General features: G+C 45.0%; 2 protein-coding genes across 3 annotated transcripts in view; one reads left to right on the top strand and one right to left on the bottom strand.

Moving 5' to 3' along the window:
• Window positions 1–5,361: 5,361 nt before the first annotated feature.
• On the bottom strand, window positions 5,362–7,074 carry LOC139396427 (cyclin-dependent kinase 5 activator 1-like). Its single transcript, XM_071143466.1, has 2 exons — window positions 6,652–7,074; window positions 5,362–6,566 (listed from the first exon to the last, which is right to left on the bottom strand). The coding sequence occupies exons 1-2, from the start codon at window positions 7,072–7,074 to the stop codon at window positions 6,024–6,026; spliced, it is 966 nt and encodes a 321-aa protein (XP_070999567.1). The 3' UTR covers window positions 5,362–6,023.
• A 3,919-nt stretch (window positions 7,075–10,993) lies between these two features.
• LOC139396428 (formin-like protein 2) overlaps window positions 10,994–20,510 on the top strand; it is a 28,278-nt gene continuing 18,761 nt past the window's right edge. For both annotated transcript variants that reach the window (XM_071143468.1, XM_071143467.1), the window contains exons 1-8: window positions 10,994–11,726; window positions 17,387–17,470; window positions 17,885–17,965; window positions 18,163–18,239; window positions 18,448–18,531; window positions 18,649–18,798; window positions 18,903–19,029; window positions 20,181–20,257. In XM_071143468.1, coding sequence (XP_070999569.1) covers window positions 11,610–11,726; window positions 17,387–17,470; window positions 17,885–17,965; window positions 18,163–18,239; window positions 18,448–18,531; window positions 18,649–18,798; window positions 18,903–19,029; window positions 20,181–20,257 — 797 coding nt within the window. In that variant the 5' untranslated portion in view covers window positions 10,994–11,609. The remainder of the gene's footprint in view (window positions 11,727–17,386; window positions 17,471–17,884; window positions 17,966–18,162; window positions 18,240–18,447; window positions 18,532–18,648; window positions 18,799–18,902; window positions 19,030–20,180; window positions 20,258–20,510) is intronic.

Raw genomic sequence — 20,510 nt, 5'->3', positions numbered from 1 at the left:
CGTCTAGGGTTCATATAGTCCTGCAGCAGGTGTGTCCGGGAAGAGTCAAACCCCCAACCCTTCTCATGTTCTCGGTGTTACACCACCTATAAATCCAGGACACTGGCTCGAGCAGGGTCTGAAGGCTATACCCACCCTTGAGAGAGAGGACGTCACGGTTCTGACCAACAAGGCATCTGCATCTCCAGCTGTGCACCTTCAATGCAGGCAAGTGAGTCTTATAGGATAGGCTATATATGTTGCCCAAAAGTTTTATTTTCACTATCTGCTTTATGAAATTTCTTTATGCAAAATAAAATGATCTGCTGCTTCGAATAAACAACTTTTGGTCAGCATCAACTCAACTTGATTTGATTTATTTTAGGCTACCGGTACATCACCAACTCCATAACTCCGTCTCTGGACTTTCCCATGGAGTCTATTCTGTCTGTGTTTGCCTAAATGTTTCCCTCTCGAGAAGGTGAGCACCATTCCAAATGGAGAGAGATCTGCACCTGCCTCACGCTGAGCCACGCGCACAATACATGATGAAGATGACGTTTTGTTCGTTCGGCTCGCGTTAAGCAGGTGCAGGAAAACTGCGTGAAAACAAAGCAGACGGGAAAAGGGATAAAGTTCAAATAAATGTGAATATAATTTGAAAAGGCGCTATAAACATATAATCCATCGACCACTCATTAGAGATTAGCCGGCTCTACAATATTCCCGTAGGGACAAGTAATTGGATCAGAGCCCAGTTTTGAGCAGATAGGCTACCAACGCAGGCATAGAGGCCTGTATAGCTGTCGCATAGACATACAAAGAAAAACTCTGAAATTACGTTTTCTACTTTTTTCTTTGTGTTGAGCAGGTGGGCACTATCTGCATGGAAGCGGAGTTCTAATGGCCGTTTCGTGTCTGTTCATTATTTAGTAAATATTGACATTGAATTTTCTCTCGTGGGCAGAGAGAATAGGACCGGGGACGTATGCTACCACGGAGATCCAAGTCCCTTCCAACAGTATGGTTGAAATGGCACGGTAATCGTAGGGTAGTCTGATGGAGGAATCGGTTAAACATTAACGGGCCGTGCGTGCGGCCTGGCGGACACAGCGGAGAGCTCTCCAACCGGACCAAATGTCTGACAACGAACTACGTTTAATAAAGTCTAATAAAATGTATTTAAATTAAGATGAATAATAGGCCTATAATGACACACACACAGGTCAAGAGGGTCTTGGTGGAGCTTGCGTGGTGACTTGCTGCCTGGGGTGTGTGTGCGTGCACATTGGTAGGTGTTATTGCTGCCTGAGGGGTGTGTGCTTTTAACAGACAGTCAAATGTGTCACAAATTAAACATGCAAACACCCTGGGAGTTCCTGATTGTCAAATAGATTGTGTTCCATGTTTCTGATTGGCCCTTAAATAAGATAGAAAGGAGATAAGAGAAACCCTGAGGCTTTAGGCCTACCTCTCTCTGACTCTCTCTCTCTGTCTCACTCTCTTGGTCTCTGTCTCTCTGTCTCTGTCTCTCTGTCTCACTCTCTTGGTCTGTCTCTCTGTCTCTGTCTCTCTCTCTGTCTCTCTCTCTGTCTCTCTCTCTGTCTCTGTCTCTCTGTCTCTGTTTCTCTCTCTGTCTCACTCTCTTGGTCTCTGTCTCTCTCTCTGTCTCTATCTTTGTCTCGGTCTCTCGCTCTCTCTCTCTTTCATCTCTCACACACACACCGTCTGTCTGAGTTTGGGTGGCAGGAGTCTGTTTTTCACATTTGCTCTTTAGGAAGATTAGTTTCCAGGCTAACATGTGGTTGCTTGGTAACGGGTGGCGCAAGTCATTTCCACCTCTGCTCACTATTCAAACAGCCTGACCTTACAGGGGAGCAGGACAACACTCACACAACGCTGAAACAACACTCACACAACGCTGAAACACTCAAACGTCATAAAACAACTTCACTCAAAATGATAACAACACTGTGTGTGTGTGTGTGTGTGTGGTGTGTCAGGACAACACTCACACAACGCTGAAACGCTCAAACAACATAAAACAACTTCACTCAAAATGATAACAACACTGTGTGTGTGTGTGTGTGTGTGTGTGTGTGTGTGTGTGTGTGTGTGTGTGCCCAGATGTTATCAGGTCAGGTCATGCAAATGATGCATTTGCCAGTGAAATGGGACTAACTGCTATAGAGGGTGAAGGACTGAAGGTTTAAAGTGTTGAGGGAGTAGTTAAATAGTTATGTTAGTTAATGTCACACACACACACACACACACACACTGTGACTCCTTTTAGGACCACTAGGTGGAGGCATCAGCTCATAGATAAAGAGCACTTAGCATTCCATGACAAATATTCAAATTCTTACCAGAAGTGGAACCTTTGTTGCCAACATGGCAGCCTTTATAATGACAGTAGGCTCTAAATGAAACAAAGTTTTCCAAACTCTGTGAAGGCCCATCGCTATGCTACATACAGTATGTGTTTTCTATGAGTCTGGGGCCCATATTTATAAAGCTGCTCAAAGGCACAGTGCAGTCAAAAATGTGATTTCCTGTGTTTTATATCTATTTCCACACTAGGAGGTTGTAATAATACTGTGAAATTGTGAACATTTTGATAATGTCCTTTTAGTGTAAGAGCTGTTTGAAAAGACCTCCTGAAATCACAGCCCGTTGTGGTGGGATGGAGTTTTGGCCTGCCTCAGACAGTAAATTAGTTAATAGACCAATAAGAAAGAGGGTTCCAAACCTTTCTGCCAATAACAGCTAGTTTTCAGTTCCCCCCCACCACTCAGACCAATCCCAGACAGTCCTAGCTAAATTCTAGCTTGAAAAACTGCTCTTTGCTAAGAAACTATTTTAGTTTATTTTTGGCCATTTTAATTGAGAACAATCACAGTAAGGTACTTCATTTTTACCCAGATATGATTTGATATTGAGATTAAAACAGCTGCATTGGACCTTTAAATAAGGAGTGCTGATCTAGGATGAGTTTTGCCTTATTAGATCATATTGAATCCACTGATCCTGGATCAGCACTTCTAATCTGAGATAGTTTGTGAATAAGGCCCCTGACCTCCTCTCAGAAGTACACCTGCTTTAATGATGAAAGCTGAATGTGTCTAGTTTCTTCTGTGTCTAACATGTTCAATGGGCCTCACTGGTTAACGTAACTGTCCAGTGAAAATCTAACTTTTAGAAGTTCACATTCTGTTAACTCAAACCCAAATAATGTTGTTGACTCATCCTATACTCGTATTTGTGGCCAAAGCATAAATTGGAGGGGGAAAAAAACACTTTAAAAATCCCACCTCAAACGTGTATCTCAAACAGACTGGTTTAAAAAGTGCTTGCTATTTACACATAGAGGATGATGTGGAGGATGAGCTGGCCAATCAGTGGTCTACTTGCGTGAATATTTTTAATGGCCGGTGTATGTCCACACCGTCCTGCTGTTGGGGTAAACCCACACCATTCCTACACAGAAAAACTGATTTTTAGCATACTTAATTACAATTTTTTAGGAAGGAAAGCTATTTCACTCATATTGTCATTAATTATAGGTCATATTTCATAGAAATCTAGAAACACTGGATAATTATTCTTTCTCTTTTAGCCCTATGCTCTGTTATTGTAAGGAGGCATCTGTTATACATTGTAAGACATTGTAACAATACAAGTATTATACCTTAGAATATCTGTGTGTGTGTGTGTGTGTGTGTGTGTGTGTGTGTGTGTGTGTGTGTGTGTGTGTGTGTGTGTGTGTGTGTGTGTGTGTGTGTGTGTGTGTGTGTATATATATATATATATAAGCCTACATTATGAGCAGATGAGATGTGTTCATCTTTGCCATAAGTCACCTCTGTGGTAGGCTAATAATTTAATATTGATTCTCTCCTCTCTCTTTCCTTCTCTCTGCAACCTGCTGCCTCCGCGGCGTCTCCATGGTAACCCGTGTTCCGTAAGCTGTTGCTGATGGTGTGAAGTTGCATAACCGGTTTTCCCCCTTAATCGACACAAACAGTAGCCTGCATCACGTCAAAGAAACTGATTTTCTGTTTTTGCACCTTTGGAGATTAAAAAAGGCCTATCCCAGCCGCCCAACAAAATGACTGGGAATAAAATAGGCCAAATTAAGAAGCGTGCCTCTTTGGGAGATGAGGAGTAGCCCATGTATAGGCTAATAAATCCAAACCATTAGCATTATTTTAACACATATTTGTTGTAGCCTGATCAGGAAACAGATTATATGAGTTTGAGGAGGTTTAGAGAACACGAGTTTTGTATATTTTCTATCGTTTTGCTTCATGGCCATGTGAGCTGGTGTAAAGTCTCTCTCTGTCGCTCTCTCTTTCTCCCTCCTCTCTCTGTCTGTCTTTCTTATCCCCATTGCTGTCTCGGTTGTTGCCTTGGAGACGGAACGGGAATGCAGCAGCGGCTGGGAGAGAAAATGTTGAATTCCACCTTCCCCCGGCTCGCGACTCCGCAGTATCTCCCCTCCTCTCTTCTCCTTCTTCACAGCGCCACTTCTATCAGACTGCAGCAAAACTCATCCAATCACCTGCTTGGAAAACTGCACCACGTGTTCCGTCTTCCTTTATTCACAAATGTTTAGCTCTGCGCTCAAGCTGATGAGTCATCATAGAATGGCAACACACACGCACAGATGGAGATAGTGATGAGGAGGAGAAGAAGGAGGTGGTGTTGATGATAATGGAGATTATGACGATGATAAAAAAGATGACAAGGGTGAAGATGAGATCACTGTTAAACTCCAGTAGGCTACATTATCACACTCCCATGTAGCGAGGTTTCAGCACCACTCGATTTCAGAACCATGGACAGCGACAGTAAGAAGGCCTTGCATTTATCCAATGGGCCGCCTGCCGCTGAGATCACTACTCCAGTTTTTCTTTCTATAAAAAGCCCACCAATAAACCTTGATTTTGTCAATTGAGCAATATGTCTATAGAGGTTCTAAATCTGAGTATGGACGCAGTGTTGACCTGCATGGCTTGATGGTCTATCTCATCTGAACTTTGATTGACTCGTTTTTGACCTATAGCCTCGTTGACCAGGACCTTAACACAGCTGGGGACATTATGTGCCCACGGACATCAGTACCAGCCCAGCTGTTGCATGTTGCTTCACTGTAGAAGGCTATTATTGGCTAGCCTTTTGGGGTTTCCAGAGTCGTAGGCTTATAATCAGTCATTGAGATGGTGTTGCTCTGGGTCTAGTAAAACTAAAGCTGTCCATAAAGTGTACACCTCTGATTATTACATACAGGGCTAACTTTCAGCGTTCGTCATACTGCATGTTCTTGATCACATTAATCACAAGGCAATTCAATTAAACATTGCTGGGAGGCACGGGGACCGTTTGTAACGATTTATACTTGTATTTTTGAATGTACAATATATAAAACAGAACGTTTTATAATACCATAGTAACAGTTGCCACATGTTAACGGTAAAGAATCCGTTGGTTTGAAGTGGTAAAATAGTACATTCAACGTTCAGAGGGAGTGGGGGGCAGGCAGCGTCTCTCGCGCCACTGAGTCCAGTCCCTTGGAGAGCACGGTGTCGTTCCCCCTCTTATGAAACGAATATATACATTTTCCCCAAAACACTGACGCGCAATAAGCTATCACTTTAGTCCACCGTATAATAGCCTATCCATTTCTCAAAAGCCACAATAACGATACAATCAGAATACTTTTTATACAGCATGCAGTAAAGTTAACTATAGCTATCTCTTTCCGCCCAAAGTCCCGTGTAGTGTCCGTTAGATTCCCCGAGCTTTGACTGAACACATGACACGACAGTTCGGTAACGGGGCGAGGTGAAGCTAGGCGTGTGACTGATTCCTCCTGATTCCAGACTCAGGTTCCCGATCAAATCCCCGTCGTGCGTTAGTCCGGTTCACCAAGCGTATACATTCAATCCCCGCTCAAACAACCGGCGGGTGTGTGGCTGGTGTCCGCGACCGTATCCTAAACCAAATCCCCCTCCCCCTCCCTCTCTCCTCCCCTCATCCAGTTCTTAACGATCCAACTCGCTTATCCGTTTCCCGTCTTTCTCCTTCTCCTTCTCCTTCTTCTCCTTCTCATTCTCCTTCTCCTTCTCCTTCTCCCTTGACCCTCCCTCGTTCTTCAGGTCCTGGAACACCTCAGTAAAGTAGTGCGGGTCTGCGTTTATCCTCAGCATTGGCCCGCTCATCCGGTCAATGAGACCAAGGGCCCGCTCCCAGAAGGCCTCCCGACTGGACTCCACCAGGAACGGCTTGAGCGGGTAGGAGATCTCGTTGCCCATGTAGGAGTAGGCCAGGTACAGGCAGGTGAGGAAGGTCGCCTGCAGCTCGTATTCAGACACCGTGTCTTCCTCCACGGCCTCTCGGCAGAGCAAGTAGACGAAGACCAGGTTAGCCGGGGTGATGAAGCCCTGGTCTTGCCAGCCCTGCACTAACAGAGCCCGGTCCACGTTACGGAACCACAGGATGACCTCATTGGCCGTGAGCTCTTTGAGCTTGAAGCAGCGGCGGCAGAGAAAGTCAGAGAGACACCTCAGGAGCTCGCCGGTGGAAGCCTGGAGGACGAACAACACAAACAGTTAGACACACACGCGCGCGCGCGCGCACACACACACACACACACACACACACGTTACCCACCTGCACCACCACCCTCCGAGGGGAGATGAATAAGCGTCCATTCTGGGTCTGCCGCCGGGTCTGGTCCGGTACTGTAGGAACAGGCACAGGAATTGGCCCGGGTTTGGGCCCTGTCGGTTTTCGGTCGAGTATTCCGTTGGACGGTTGTGATTTCTTGATGTTGTCGGTGTTGAGCTGGTCCACCAAGGGATCGGATTTGGCCTGGCTGGCGTCGGGTTTGGGATTCACCTTTTTGGCATTCTTCTTCTTGGCCGATGCGGCGACCAGCCTCTTCCACGTCAGAGCATGGAGCAGCACCGAGTGGCGCTTCTTTAGGCTCTTCTCTTGTGGTTTCCCGCCGGTCGCAAGGTCCGGTTTCTCGTCCACACACACACCGCCCGCTGCCTTCCTTGACCTCGGCGACAGAGACAGAACAGCACCCATGTCTGCAGCGCGCAGCGCCTTCCAACACACGGAGCTTCCCGAGCTTTGTGTCCCAGTCCGTATCGATGGGGTGTTCGAATAGTTTAATTAAAGTTCACACACACAGCTACATTGACGGTTTGACCGCGGAGAGTCCAGAGATGTCCAGAGGTGTGTGATACTCGGTGATTCCAGCAATATGCGCGAGATTCACTCACACATTTCTCTCTCTCTCTCTTTCTCTCTCGCTCTCTCTCTCTCTCTCTGACTCTTTCTCTCTATTGAACACACAGTCGTCCCCCCTCTCTCTCTCTCTCTCTCTCTCTCTCTCCTCTCTCTATCACACACACGTTCACGAATCACGATCACACACACGCTGTGCCACTCCTTCTGTCGCAGCGCAGCGCGCGGCACTCAGCTCTTGGAATGGACAGAGGCCGGTAACTGCAGGTGCGCGAGAGATGCTGCCGGTTTAAAAGCGTTAAACGGGAGTTACAGCTCCAAATATCCAACCAGAGAGGATGGTGCTTAGATTGACAGGTTATTCGACCAATGTGTGTGCGTGCGTGTGTGTGATGCCCTCCATATCTCCAGCTTGTTGAGTGTTAAAACAGGCTGCAGTTGTTCATGGGGGAGAGAGAAAGAGTGAGAAAGAGAAAGAGATAAGAAGCTGAGAAGGACTCACAGGAGGAAGAGTGAGGGAAGGAGGGTGAGAGATGAGCGGCAGATGGAAAGAGGGGGAAGGAGGGTGAGAGATGAGAGGCAGATGGAGAGAGAGGGGAGGAGGGTGAGAGATGAGAGGCAGATGGAGAGAGAGGGAAGGAGGGTGAGAGATGAGATGCAGATGGAGAGAGAGGGAAGGAGGGTGAGAGATGAGAGGCAGATGGAGAGAGAGGGAAGAGGGGGAGAGATGAGAGGCAGATGGAGAGAGAGGGAAGGACGGTGAGAGATGAGAGGCAGATGGAGAGAGAGGGAAGGAGGGTGAGAGATGAGAGGCAGATGGCAGGAGGGAAGGAGGGGGAGAGATGAGAGGCAGATGGAGAGAGAGGGAAGGAGGGGGAGAGAAGAGAGGCAGATGGAGAGAGGCAGATAGGTGAGAGGGAAGGAAGGAGGATAGGGAAAAGGAGGATGGGGAGTGGAAGATAGGGGTGAGGAGGATAGGAAGAGGAGGATAGGGGTGAGGAGGATAGGAAGAGGAGGATAGGAAGAGGAGGATAGGAAGAGGATGATAGGGAGAGGAGGATAGGAAGAGGAGGATAGGAAGAGGAGGATAGGATGAGGATGATAGGGAGAGGAGGATAGGAAGAGGAGGATAGGAAGAGGAGGATAGGGGTGAGGAAGATAGGAAGAGGAGGATACGAAGAGGAGGATAGGGGTGAGGAAGATAGGAAGAGGAGGATAGGAAGAGGAGGATATGAAGAGGAGGATAGGAAGAGGATGATAGGGGTGAGGATGATAGGAAAATTAGGATAGGGAAAGGAGGATAGGGGTGAGGAGGATATAGAAGAGGAGGATAGGGGTGAGGAGGATAGAGAAGGGGAGGATAGGGGTGAGGAGGATAGGAAGAGGACGATAGGGGAGAGGAGATTAGGAAGAGGAGGATAGGAAGAGGAGGATAGGGATGAGGAGGATAGAGAAGAGGAGGATAGGGGTGAGGAGGATAGGAAGAGGAGGATAGGGGAGAGGAGGTTAGGAAGAGGATGATAGGAAGAGGGGATAGGGATGAGGAGGATAGAGAAGGGGAGGATAGGGGTGAGGAGGATAGGGGTGAGGAGGATAGGAAGAGGAGGATAGGGAAGAGGAGGATATGAAGAGGAGGATAGGGAGAGGAGGATGGGGAGAGGAGGATAGGTGTGAGGAGGATAGGGAGAGGAGGATAGGAAGAGGATGATAGGGAGAGGAGGATAGGAAGAGGAGGATAGGAAGAGGAGGATAGGAAGAGGATGATAGGAAGAGGAGGATAGGAAGAGGAGGATAGGGGTGAGGAAGATAGGAAGAGGAGGATAGGAAGAGGAGGATAGGGAGAGGAGGATAGGGAGAGGAGGATAGGAAGAGGATGATAGGGAGAGGAGGATAGGAAGAGGAGGACAGGAAGAGGAGGATAGAAAAGAGGTGGATAGGAAAAGGAGGACAGGAAGAGGAGGATAGAGAAGAGGTGGAAATGGTAGATGAGAGGAAGGGAAAAATAGTCTGGTGGTGGACATAACTGCTTCTATCTCCATTCTCCTTCAACCCTCCCTCCCTCCCTCCCTCCCTCCCTCCTGTCACACTCCATTCTCTCCTCCCCGCCATCTCTGTTTGCTCATTACCCATCCATCCATCCATCCATTCTCACTCCCTCACCCTTCTCCTCCTCCCTCTTTCTTTTTCCTCCCCTCTCCCTCATTTGTGTTCAACTGGTTCTACCCTTCTGCCCAGGTGTTAATTTGTTCACTTCCTTTGGTGTAGTTAAAAGGACTGGTAAAAGAGACATGGTGGGAACTCCCTCTAGTCTGGCCCATGTTTACATCAATCCAATACTTTGAACCGGGAAGGGCTGCACACTTCGGAGAAAACGGTGGAGATTTGGGACTGAGGGAGAGAGGTGTGTTAGCTGTGAGAGCCAATCGAATGCTTTTAAATGTGTAGGCAGGGGCTCACACTTCTGGGAGAAAATTGGAGATTTGGGATGCAGAGAGAGGCGTGTGAGCTGTGAGAGCCAACCAGAGGCAACCCTCCCTCCACAGAGCAGAGCGCTGCATCACGACACCACCTCCTACTGCATGGCTTTATGGCCAATGCAGACTTTATGGGACTTTCATCATCATTTTGCTCTTTCCAAATACTCACCCAGCTAACAGGGTGGCCATTTATGGCAGCCACCCTGTGGCTCATGCATGGTATTGCACTTCCATTGCTAAACAAAAATCAATTTCTCACTGACAAAATCAGGTAGATGTAATACACGTGTTGTCCACAAGAGGTCCTGCGCACACCGTGATGGTGAATGCCCCCATCTGTTCAGATATCAGTCAGAAACGGGGACAAAGGCGGCTTAGCAGGCGTGGATTCAGGATGATATGACACTACAGGCCCTGAATACATGTTTCTGCTGACTTTTTCATTTGCAAACGAGATGTTGGGGATTTGTAGCCTACTGACCACATCGTTTGTAATTAAAAGGAAGGCCTATATTTTGTATGTATTGTATCTATGTATTTTCAATTTTATTATGAATAAAACTGTTTTGATACTTGCAGGTCTAGTAGGTCGTACTATAAGGTCTTGCTATACGCATATCTTGGCCATAGCCATGCATCTGACCCCAAAATAACTCAATACCAAAGCCACTATACGACATAAAGCCTAATTATGAATGAATCCACTAATTTAATTTGTCTATGAAAGCCAGTATTTAAGTAGGCTAAACATGTGTAGTGGCAATAGTAGGCTTAGACTGCCTGTAAAAATAACAGCCTAAACCAGAAAGGTAGAATATGGGTGAGAAATCAGCAGGCCCATTATAGGCCAATAGGACAGGCCTATTCATAGAAATGGACCTAATAAAGGAGGGGTCAGAAGTCTGGACAATGAGCATCTGTGAGATAGATAGCTCGTCGTTAAACGATTAAGACTCTAACTACCAGGATGCATCAGAACAAAACAAAGCCTCTCCCCTCTGCTCTGGGTAGAGATTGCCCAAAATATGATAGGATCAGTTTATCCTCCCCAAATCATAACCTCAATTATTACTGGGTCACGCGTAAAACTGACTCTAGATCAGTGTCTAGGGGTAGACGTTATCCGAGTCCCCCTCCCCTCGCGTCTCGCTCACGGCTGTGGGCTGTGCGCTGCAGGGGGGCGGGAGGCGAGGAGAGCGAAGCGGCAGAAGGCTCATTGTGTGTCGGTTAGAAAGTGGGGGTCGTTGCGGGGGGGAGAAAGCGTGCGTGGAGGCTGAACTCTCGCTTTTGTCGCCTGTGGAGGAGGGGGCGGATTAAGTAGCCTGCTCGCTCACACACACACCAGGGACGCCCGGTTCGTTTATCAGCATCATCATCATACCCATTACCGAGGATATACAGTGAACCGGGAAGGGATGCAAATTTAGCGCGAGACGGACAGTGGGACTTCGGTCTCAGCTGGATTCGGATAAATGGTGCGTGCGCCGTTCCGTCGTCGGCGATGAGAAGAAAGGAGGACAAAAGATGAACGGATGGAGGATAGACACGGCCCCCGGTAGACACGCGCCTTCGGTTTACCGCATCTCTCTGATCTCGTGCCGCCGTGCGTGAGTCTGTGGGTCGGTCGTTCAGACTGTGTCTCACTAGGGAGAAAAACCCGAACAGTATTCCCGAATTACAGGAGGCGTTGCCTGTATCTGACTGACTGCAGAGAGACTATTGTCTGTGTGTGATTTGACGTTTAGGGGTGTGATTGTATGTGAGCGGGTGTGCTTGTGTGTGTGGTGACTGTGAGAGGTGTGTTTGTCTGATTTGATGGCGAGGGGTGTGTGAGGGTGTGTGAGTTGCTGGTGTAAGGGTGTGTGTGGGTTGACAGTACAGGTGTGTGTGTGAGCCATGGGGAACACAGAGAGTATGGAGTCTCAGCTAGCTGTCATCAGGGCCAGGGCTGCTCCTGTCAAGCTGCCCATGCCTGATCCTGCTGAGCTGGAAGAGAGGTTCTCCATTGCACTGGTAGGTGACACACACACACGCATGAAACGCACACATGCTCATACATTGCATGTGCGTGTCTGTAGGATTGTTGTGTGTGTGTGTGTTGGAGTGTTGAGTGTGTGTGTATGTATGAGTGTTGAGTGTGTGTGTGTGTATGAGTGTTGAGTGTGTGTGTGTGTGTGTATGAGTGTGTGTGTGTGTATGACGGTTGTGTGTGTATGAGTGTTGAGTGTGTGTGTATGAGTGCTGAGTGTGTGTGTGTGTGTGTGTGTGTATGAGTGTTGCGTGTGTGTGTGTATGAGTGTGTGTGTGTGTGTATGTATGAGTGTTGAGTGAGTGTGTGTGTGAGTGTTGAGTGTGTGTGTGTGTGAGTGTTGAGTGTGTGTGTATGTATGAGTGTTGAGTGTGTGTGTGTGTATGTATGAGTGTTGAGTGTGTGTATGAGTGTTGAGTGTGTGTGTGTATGAGTGTTGAGTGTGTGTGTATGAGTGTTGAGTGTGTGTGTATGAGTGTTGGAGTGTGTCCCCTAACCCATTATGGATGACTGGTTAGAATGGAAGAGTGTTGTTGTAAATACCATCTCTCTCCCTGCATATGCAACGCGTTGCCTCTTCCAGATACACTGCCATATTTAATTATCTGTGTATCAGTAAGAGTCCTTCATATCACACATACTCATATTTAATTCTCTGTGTGTCAGTAAGAGTCTTTCATATCACACATACTCATATTTAATTCTCTGAGTGTGTCAGTAAGAGTCCTTCAAATCACACATACTCATATTTAATTATCTGTGTGTCAGTAAGAGTCCTTCATATCACACATACTCATATTTAATTCTCTGGGTGTCAGTAAGAGTCCTTCATATCACACATACTCATATTTAATTCTCTGCGTGTCAGTAAGAGTCTTTCATATCACACATACTCATATTTAATTCTCTGCGTGTCAGTAAGAGTCTTTCATATCACACATACTCATATTTAATTCTCTGTGTGTCAGTAAGAGTCTTTCATATCACATATACTCACATTTAATTCTCTGAGTGTGTCAGTAAGAGTCTTTCATATCACACATACTCATATTAAATTCTCTGTGTGTCAGTAAGAGTCTTTCATATCACACATACTCATATTTAATTCTCTGAGTGTGTCAGTAAGAGTCCTTCAAATCACACATACTCATATTTAATTATCTGTGTGTCAGTAAGAGTCCTTCATATCACACATACTCATATTTAATTATCTGGGTGTCAGTAAGAGTCCTTCATATCACACATACTCATATTTAATTCTCTGTGTGTCAGTAAGAGTCTTTCATATCACACATACTCATATTTAATTTTCTGTGTGTCAGTAAGAGTCTTTCATATCACACATACTCATATTTAATTCTCTGCGTGTCAGTAAGAGTCTTTCATATCACACATACTCATATTTAATTCTCTGCGTGTCAGTAAGAGTCTTTCATATCACACATACTCATATTTAATTCTCTGTGTGTCAGTAAGAGTCTTTCATATCACATATACTCACATTTAATTCTCTGAGTGTGTCAGTAAGAGTCTTTCATATCACACATACTCATATTTAATTCTCTGTGTGTCAGTAAGAGTCTTTCATATCACACATACTCATATTTAATTCTCTGAGTGTGTCAGTAAGAGTCTTTCATATCACACATACTCATATTTAATTCTCTGAGTGTGTCAGTAAGAGTCTTTCATATCACACATACTCATATTTAATTCTCTGAGTGTGTCAGTAAGAGTCTTTCATATCACACATACTCATATTTAATTCTCTGAGTGTGTCAGTAAGAGTCTTTCATATCACACATACTCATATTTAATTATCTGTGTATCAGTAAGAGTCCTTCATATCACACATACTCATATTTAATTATCTGTGTGTCAGTAAGAGTCTTCCATATCACACATACTCATATTTAATTCTCTGAGTGTGTCAGTAAGAGTCCTTCAAATCACACATACTCATATTTAATTATCTGTGTGTCAGTAAGAGTCCTTCATATCACACATACTCATATTTAATTTGCTGTGTGTCAGTAAGAGTCTTTCATATCACACATACTCATATTTAATTCTCTGCGTGTCAGTAAGAGTCTTTCATATCACACATACTCATATTTAATTATCTGCGTGTCAGTAAGAGTCTTTCATATCACACATACTCATATTTAATTCTCTGTGTGTCAGTAAGAGTCTTTCATATCACATATACTCACATTTAATTCTCTGAGTGTGTCAGTAAGAGTCTTTCATATCACACATACTCATATTTAATTCTCTGTGTGTCAGTAAGAGTCTTTCATATCACACATACTCATATTTAATTCTCTGAGTGTGTCAGTAAGAGTCCTTCAAATCACACATACTCATATTTAATTATCTGTGTGTCAGTAAGAGTCTTTCATATCACACATACTCATATTTAATTTTCTGTGTGTCAGTAAGAGTCTTTCATATCACACATACTCATATTTAATTCTCTGTGTGTCAGTAAGAGTCTTTCATATCACACATACTCATATTTAATTCTCTGAGTGTGTCAGTAAGAGTCCTTCAAATCACACATACTCATATTTAATTATCTGTGTGTCAGTAAGAGTCCTTCATATCACACATACTCATATTTAATTATCTGGGTGTCAGTAAGAGTCCTTCATATCACACATACTCATATTTAATTCTCTGTGTGTCAGTAAGAGTCTTTCATATTACACATACTCATATTTAATTTTCTGTGTGTCAGTAAGAGTCTTTCATATCACACATACTCATATTTAATTCTCTGCGTGTCAGTAAGAGTCTTTCATATCACACATACTCATATTTAATTCTCTGCGTGTCAGTAAGAGTCTTTCATATCACACATACTCATATTTAATTCTCTGTGTGTCAGTAAGAGTCTTTCATATCACATATACTCACATTTAATTCTCTGAGTGTGTCAGTAAGAGTCTTTCATATCACACATACTCATATTTAATTCTCTGTGTGTCAGTAAGAGTCTTTCATATCACACATACTCATATTTAATTCTCTGAGTGTGTCAGTAAGAGTCCTTCAAATCACACATACTCATATTTAATTATCTGTGTGTCATTAAGAGTCCTTCATATCACACATACTCATATTTAATTCTCTGGGTGTCAGTAAGAGTCCTTCATATCACACATACTCATATTTAATTCTCTGTGTGTCAGTAAGAGTCTTTCATATCACACATACTCATATTTAATTTTCTGTGTGTCAGTAAGAGTCTTTCATATCACACATACTCATATTTAATTATCTGCGTGTCAGTAAGAGTCTTTCATATCACACATACTCATATTTAATTCTCTGCGTGTCAGTAAGAGTCTTTCATATCACACATACTCATATTTAATTCTCTGTGTGTCAGTAAGAGTCTTTCATATCACATATACTCATATTTAATTCTCTGAGTGTGTCAGTAAGAGTCTTTCATATCACACATACTCATATTTAATTCTCTGAGTGTGTCAGTAAGAGTCTGTCATATCACACATACTCATATTTAATTATCTGTGTGTCAGTAAGAGTCTTTCATATCACACATACTCATATTTAATTTTCTGTGTGTCAGTAAGAGTCTTTCATATCACACATACTCATATTTAATTCTCTGCGTGTCAGTAAGAGTCTTTCATATCACACATACTCATATTTAATTCTCTGCGTGTCAGTAAGAGTCTTTCATATCACACATACTCATATTTAATTCTCTGTGTGTCAGTAAGAGTCTTTCATATCACATATACTCACATTTAATTCTCTGAGTGTGTCAGTAAGAGTCTTTCATATCACACATATTCACATTTAATTCTCTGAGTGTGTCAGTAAGAGTCTTTCATATCACACATACTCATATTTAATTATCTGTGTGTCAGTAAGATTCTTTCATATCACACATACTCATATTAATTCTCTGAGTGTGTCAGTAAGAGTCTTTCATATCACACATACATACTCATATTTAATTCTCTGTGTGTCAGTAAGAGTCTTTCATATCACACATACTCATATTTAATTATCTGTGTGTCAGTAAGATTCTTTCATATCACACATACTCATATTAATTCTCTGAGTGTGTCAGTAAGAGTCTTTCATATCACACATACATACTCATATTTAATTCTCTGTGTGTCAGTAAGAGTCTTTCATATCACACATACTCATATTTAATTCTCTGAGTGTGTCAGTAAGAGTCTTTCATATCACACATACTCACATTTAATTCTCTGAGTGTGTCAGTAAGAGTCTTTCATATCACACATACTCATATTTAATTCTCTGAGTGTGTCAGTAAGAGTCTTTCATATCACACATACTCATATTTAATTATCTGCGTGTCAGTAAGAGTCTGTCATATCACACATACTCATATATAATTCTCTGCTCACACATGTTCATGTCTCTGTTGAAGAGGGAATGTCTGTCTTCAGTAGACAGAGGTCTTCTGGAGAGATGTGTGTATCTCTCTGTCTATCTGTCTCTCTCTCTCTCTCTCTCTCTCTCTCTCTCTCTCTCTCTCTCTCTCTCTCTCTCTCTCTCTGTATCTCTCTGTCTCTCTCTCTCTGTCTCTCTCTCGCTCTCTGTATCTCGCTCTCTCTCTCTCTGTCTCTCTCTCTCTCTGTATCTCTCTGTCTCTCTCTCTCTCTCTGTATCTCTCTGTCTCTCTCGCTCTCTGTATCTCTCTCTCTCTCTCTCTGTCTCTCTCTCTCTCTGTATCTCTCTGTCTCTCTCTCTCTCTCTGTATCTCTCTGTCTCTCTCGCTCTCTGTATTTCTCTGTCTCTCTCTCTCTCTCTCTGTATCTCTCTGTCTCTCTCGCTCTGTATCTCACTCTCTCTCTCTCTGTATCTCTGTCTCTTTCTCTCTGTGTATCTCTCTCTCTCTCTCTGTCTCTCTCTCTCTCTCTGTATCTCTCTGTCTCTCTCTCTGTATCTCTCTCTGTATCTCTCTGTCTCTCTCTCTGTATCTCTGTATCTCTCTGTCTATCTCGCTCTCTCTCACTCTGTATCGCTCTCTGTATCTCTCTCTCTCTCTCTGTATCTCTCTGTCTCTCTCTCTGTATCTCTCTGTCTCTCTCTCTCTCTCTCTCTCTCTCTCTGTATCTCTCTGTATCTCTCTGTCTCTCTCTCTGTATCTCTGTATCTCTCTGTCTATCTCGCTCTCTCTCACTCTGTATCTCTCTCTGTATCTCTCTGTCTCTCTCTCTGTATCTCTCTGTCTCTCTCTCTCTGTATCTCTCTCTGTATCTCTCTGTATCTCTCTCTGTATCTCTCTATGTATCTCTCTGTATCTCTCTCTGTATCTCTCTGTATCTCTCTCTGTATCTCTCTCTGTATCTCTCTCTGTATCTCTCTGTATCGCTCTCTGTATCGCTCTCTGTATCTCTCTCTGTCTCTCTCTCTGTATCTCTCTGTATCTCTCTCTGTTTCTCTCTGTATCTCTCTCTATCTCTCTCTGTATCTCCCTCTCTGTCTGTCACCTTCTCCTTCACTTTATCCATCTTTCAATTCTTCTCTCTCTCTTTCTCTCTCTCTCTCTCTGTCTCTCTCTCTCTCTTTTTCTCTCTCTCTCTCTCTCTCTCTCTCTCTCTCTCTCTCTCTCTCGCTCTCTGTCTCTCAGAACTCTATGAACCTGCCTCCTGATAAGGTGCGCCTGCTCCGTTGCTACGACAACGAGAAGAAGTGGGAGCTGATATGTGATCAGGTGAGACAGAAGGTCAACTCTGATTGGCCAAAGAACAGCCTGGTCTGATAATGACCCCTAGCACTGTCCCGCTTCTATGTTAGTAGACCTGAAGGAAGTGAACAGGTGTAAGCTATATGCAGGAAGCTCCTCCTAGCCCATTGGAAGGCTGTGTGTGGCCAACGTCACATGCCTGATACACCAGTCCAGTCCCTTCAGCACTGTAGAAACAGAAGACAGGCAACCAACATGGTTCATTCAGGTATTCAGCATCTCTTTGGCCAGTGTGAAAGGCAAGTGTGTAACCATTGCTTGTGTGTGTGTGTGTGTGTGTGTGTGTGTGTGTGTGTGTGTGTGTGTGTGTGTGTGTGTGTGTGTGTGTGTGTGTGTGTGTGTGTGTGTGTGTGTGTGTGTGTGTGTGTGTGTGTGTTGTAGGAACGGTTCCAGGTGAAGAACCCTCCTCACACCTACATTCAGAAGCTGAGAGGATTCCTTGACCCGGCCGTCACACGCAAGGTGAGTGACAGCCACGTCACCATGGTGACAGAGCCAGTAATATCATAGTAACAATATGGTAACACAAGCTGGAACATTTGTTCCTCAACTTGACACAGTTGGGTAGATACCATTTAGGATTCCATCATTTCCCAAACCAGCAGACAGGAAATTATTTTGAGGGAATACCAGAATAACCCTAACCCTACTGTCGTTAGAAATTCCGTCGGAGAGTCCAGGAGTCGACTCAGGTGCTCAGAGAACTGGAGATCTCACTACGGACCAATCACATCGGGTGAGTCACAGGCCGCAGCCAATCACAGAGTCCTGGATCAAAATGAATCAGAACCGAATCAGAGTCACGTTGACATTCACTCAGTTCCAAACCATTCTGACTCAGAGAGGAGGGTTTAGCTGGCCAGGGGTTTTAGTGATTATACAGCTAGATATTGAACAGTGAGTTATTTGTCTGATAATAAATCCTAATGTTCCTCTGTCTCCAGGTGGGTGAGGGAGTTTCTCAACGAGGAGAATCAGGGCCTAGATGTTCTAGTAGAGTACCTCTCCTTCGCTCAGTACGCGGTCACGTGAGTGTGTGTGACTGTGTGTGTGGGCATATCACCTTTTCCATACGCGTGTGTTCTGTTGAGTCACGTGTGTGTGACTGTGTGTGTGTGTGTGTGTGTGTGTGTGTGTGTGTGTAGGTTTGATGGGGAGGTATCGGAGGCCAGTACTGAAGAGAGAGCTGTAGATTCCCCCTGGAGTCGTTCTATAGAAGATCTCCATGGAGACAGCAACCTGCCCTCCCCCTCCAGTGGCAACAACGTACCGCGCTCCTCACGCCACTCTATCGGGTAACACAAACCCAAACACGCACACATATATGCCACTCCATCAGTTAACACACACACCAAGTTGTGGTGTTAATCCTGTGTTGATTGTATGTTGACTGTGTCAGGTCAGCGTTGGTGTCCAGGTCTAACACACTGCCCAGTAGGAAGACACTGAAGAACTCCCGCCTGGTGTGTAAGAAGGATGACGTTCACGTGTGTGTGATGTGTCTCAGAGCCATTATGAACTACCAGGTGAACTATACATCTGTCCCCTCTCACCTATCTCTCCCTCTCTCTCTTAACCCCTCCTATCTCCCCCTCTCTCTTAACCTCTCCTATCTCCCCCTCTCTCTCTCTCTCTTAACCCCTCCTACCTCTCCCTCTCTCTCTCTTAACCCCTCCTATCTCTCCCTCTCTCTCTTAACCCCTCCTATCTCTCACTCTCTCTCTCTCTCTCTTAACCCCTCCTATCTCTCCCTCCTCTCTCTTAACCCCTCCTATCTCTCCCTCTCTCTCTTAACCCCTCCTATCTCTCACTCTCTCTCTCTCTCTCTTAACCCCTCCTATCTCTCCCTCCTCTCTCTTAACCCCTCCTATCTCTCCCTCTCTCTCTTAACCGATCCTATCTCTCCCTCTCTCTCTTAACCCCTCCTATCTCTCCCTCTCTCTCTTAACCCCTCCTATCTCTCCCTCTCTCTCTCTTAACCCCTCCTATCTCTCCCTCTCTCTCTTAACCCCTCCTATCTCTCACTCTCTCTCTCTCTCTCTTAACCCCTCCTATCTCTCCCTCCTCTCTCTTAACCCCTCCTATCTCTCCCTCTCTCTCTTAACCCCTCCTATCTCCCACTCTCTCCCTCTCTCTCTCTTAACCCCTCCTATCTCTCCCTCCTCTCTCTTAACCCCTCCTATCTCTCCCTCTCTCTCTTAACCCCTCCTATCTCTCCCTCTCTCTCTCTCTCTCTCTCTCTCTCACTCTCTCTCTCTCTCTCTTAACCCCTCCTATCTCTCCCTTTCTCTTTCTTAACCCCTCCTATCTCTCCCTCTCTCTCTCTTAACCCCTCCTATCTCTCCCTCTCTCTCTCTTAACCCCTCCTATCTCTCTCTCTTTTAACCTCTCCTCTCTCTCTCTCCCTCTCTCTCTTTAACCCCTCCTATCTCTCTCTCTCTTAACCCCTCCTATCTCTCTCTCTTAACCCCTCCTATCTCTCTCTCTCTCTCTCTTAACCCCTCCTATCTCTCCCCCTCTCTCTCTTAACCCCTCCTATCTATCTCAACCCCTCCTATCTCTCCCCCTCTCTCTCTCATCCTGATTTACCACCCTTCCTTCCTCTCATCCTCGTGGTTATTTTTTGATAGCAGTGATTAATATATGATGTGTTATGTTCCCCTCCCTCTGTCTGTAGTATGGCTTTAACATGGTCATGTCCCATCCTCATGCTGTGAATGAGATCGCTCTGAGCCTCAACAACAGAAACCCAAGGTCAGTAGTCAGTGAACACCTCTCTCTGTGTCTGCATTAGGAAGGAGGAAACCTTTATAGCACTGGTTCCCAACCAGGGGTACTAGGGCCTCTGGGGGGGTACTAGGGCCTCTGGGGGGGTACTAGGGCCTCTGGGGCTACTTGGCCTATCCACAGGGGGTACTAGGGCCTCTGGGGCTACTTGGCCTATCCACAGGGGTACTAGGGCCTCTGGGGCTACTTGGCCTATCCACAGGGGGTACTAGGGCCTCTG

Source organism: Oncorhynchus clarkii, unplaced genomic scaffold (genome assembly GCF_045791955.1).
Source record: "Oncorhynchus clarkii lewisi isolate Uvic-CL-2024 unplaced genomic scaffold, UVic_Ocla_1.0 unplaced_contig_1769_pilon_pilon, whole genome shotgun sequence".
Taxonomy (NCBI): domain Eukaryota; kingdom Metazoa; phylum Chordata; class Actinopteri; order Salmoniformes; family Salmonidae; genus Oncorhynchus; species Oncorhynchus clarkii.
This window is presented reverse-complemented; position numbering and strand designations above follow the sequence as displayed.

Bases quoted from the DNA above. Each gene is read 5' to 3' on its own strand.
- LOC139396427 (XM_071143466.1), bottom strand. From the start codon at position 7,074: ATGGGTGCTGTTCTGTCTCTGTCGCCGAGGTCAAGGAAGGCAGCGGGC. The intron at 6,567-6,651 runs GTGGGTAACGTG...TTCGTCCTCCAG, and splicing joins CTCGGAGGGTGGTGGTGCAG to GCTTCCACCGGCGAGCTCCT.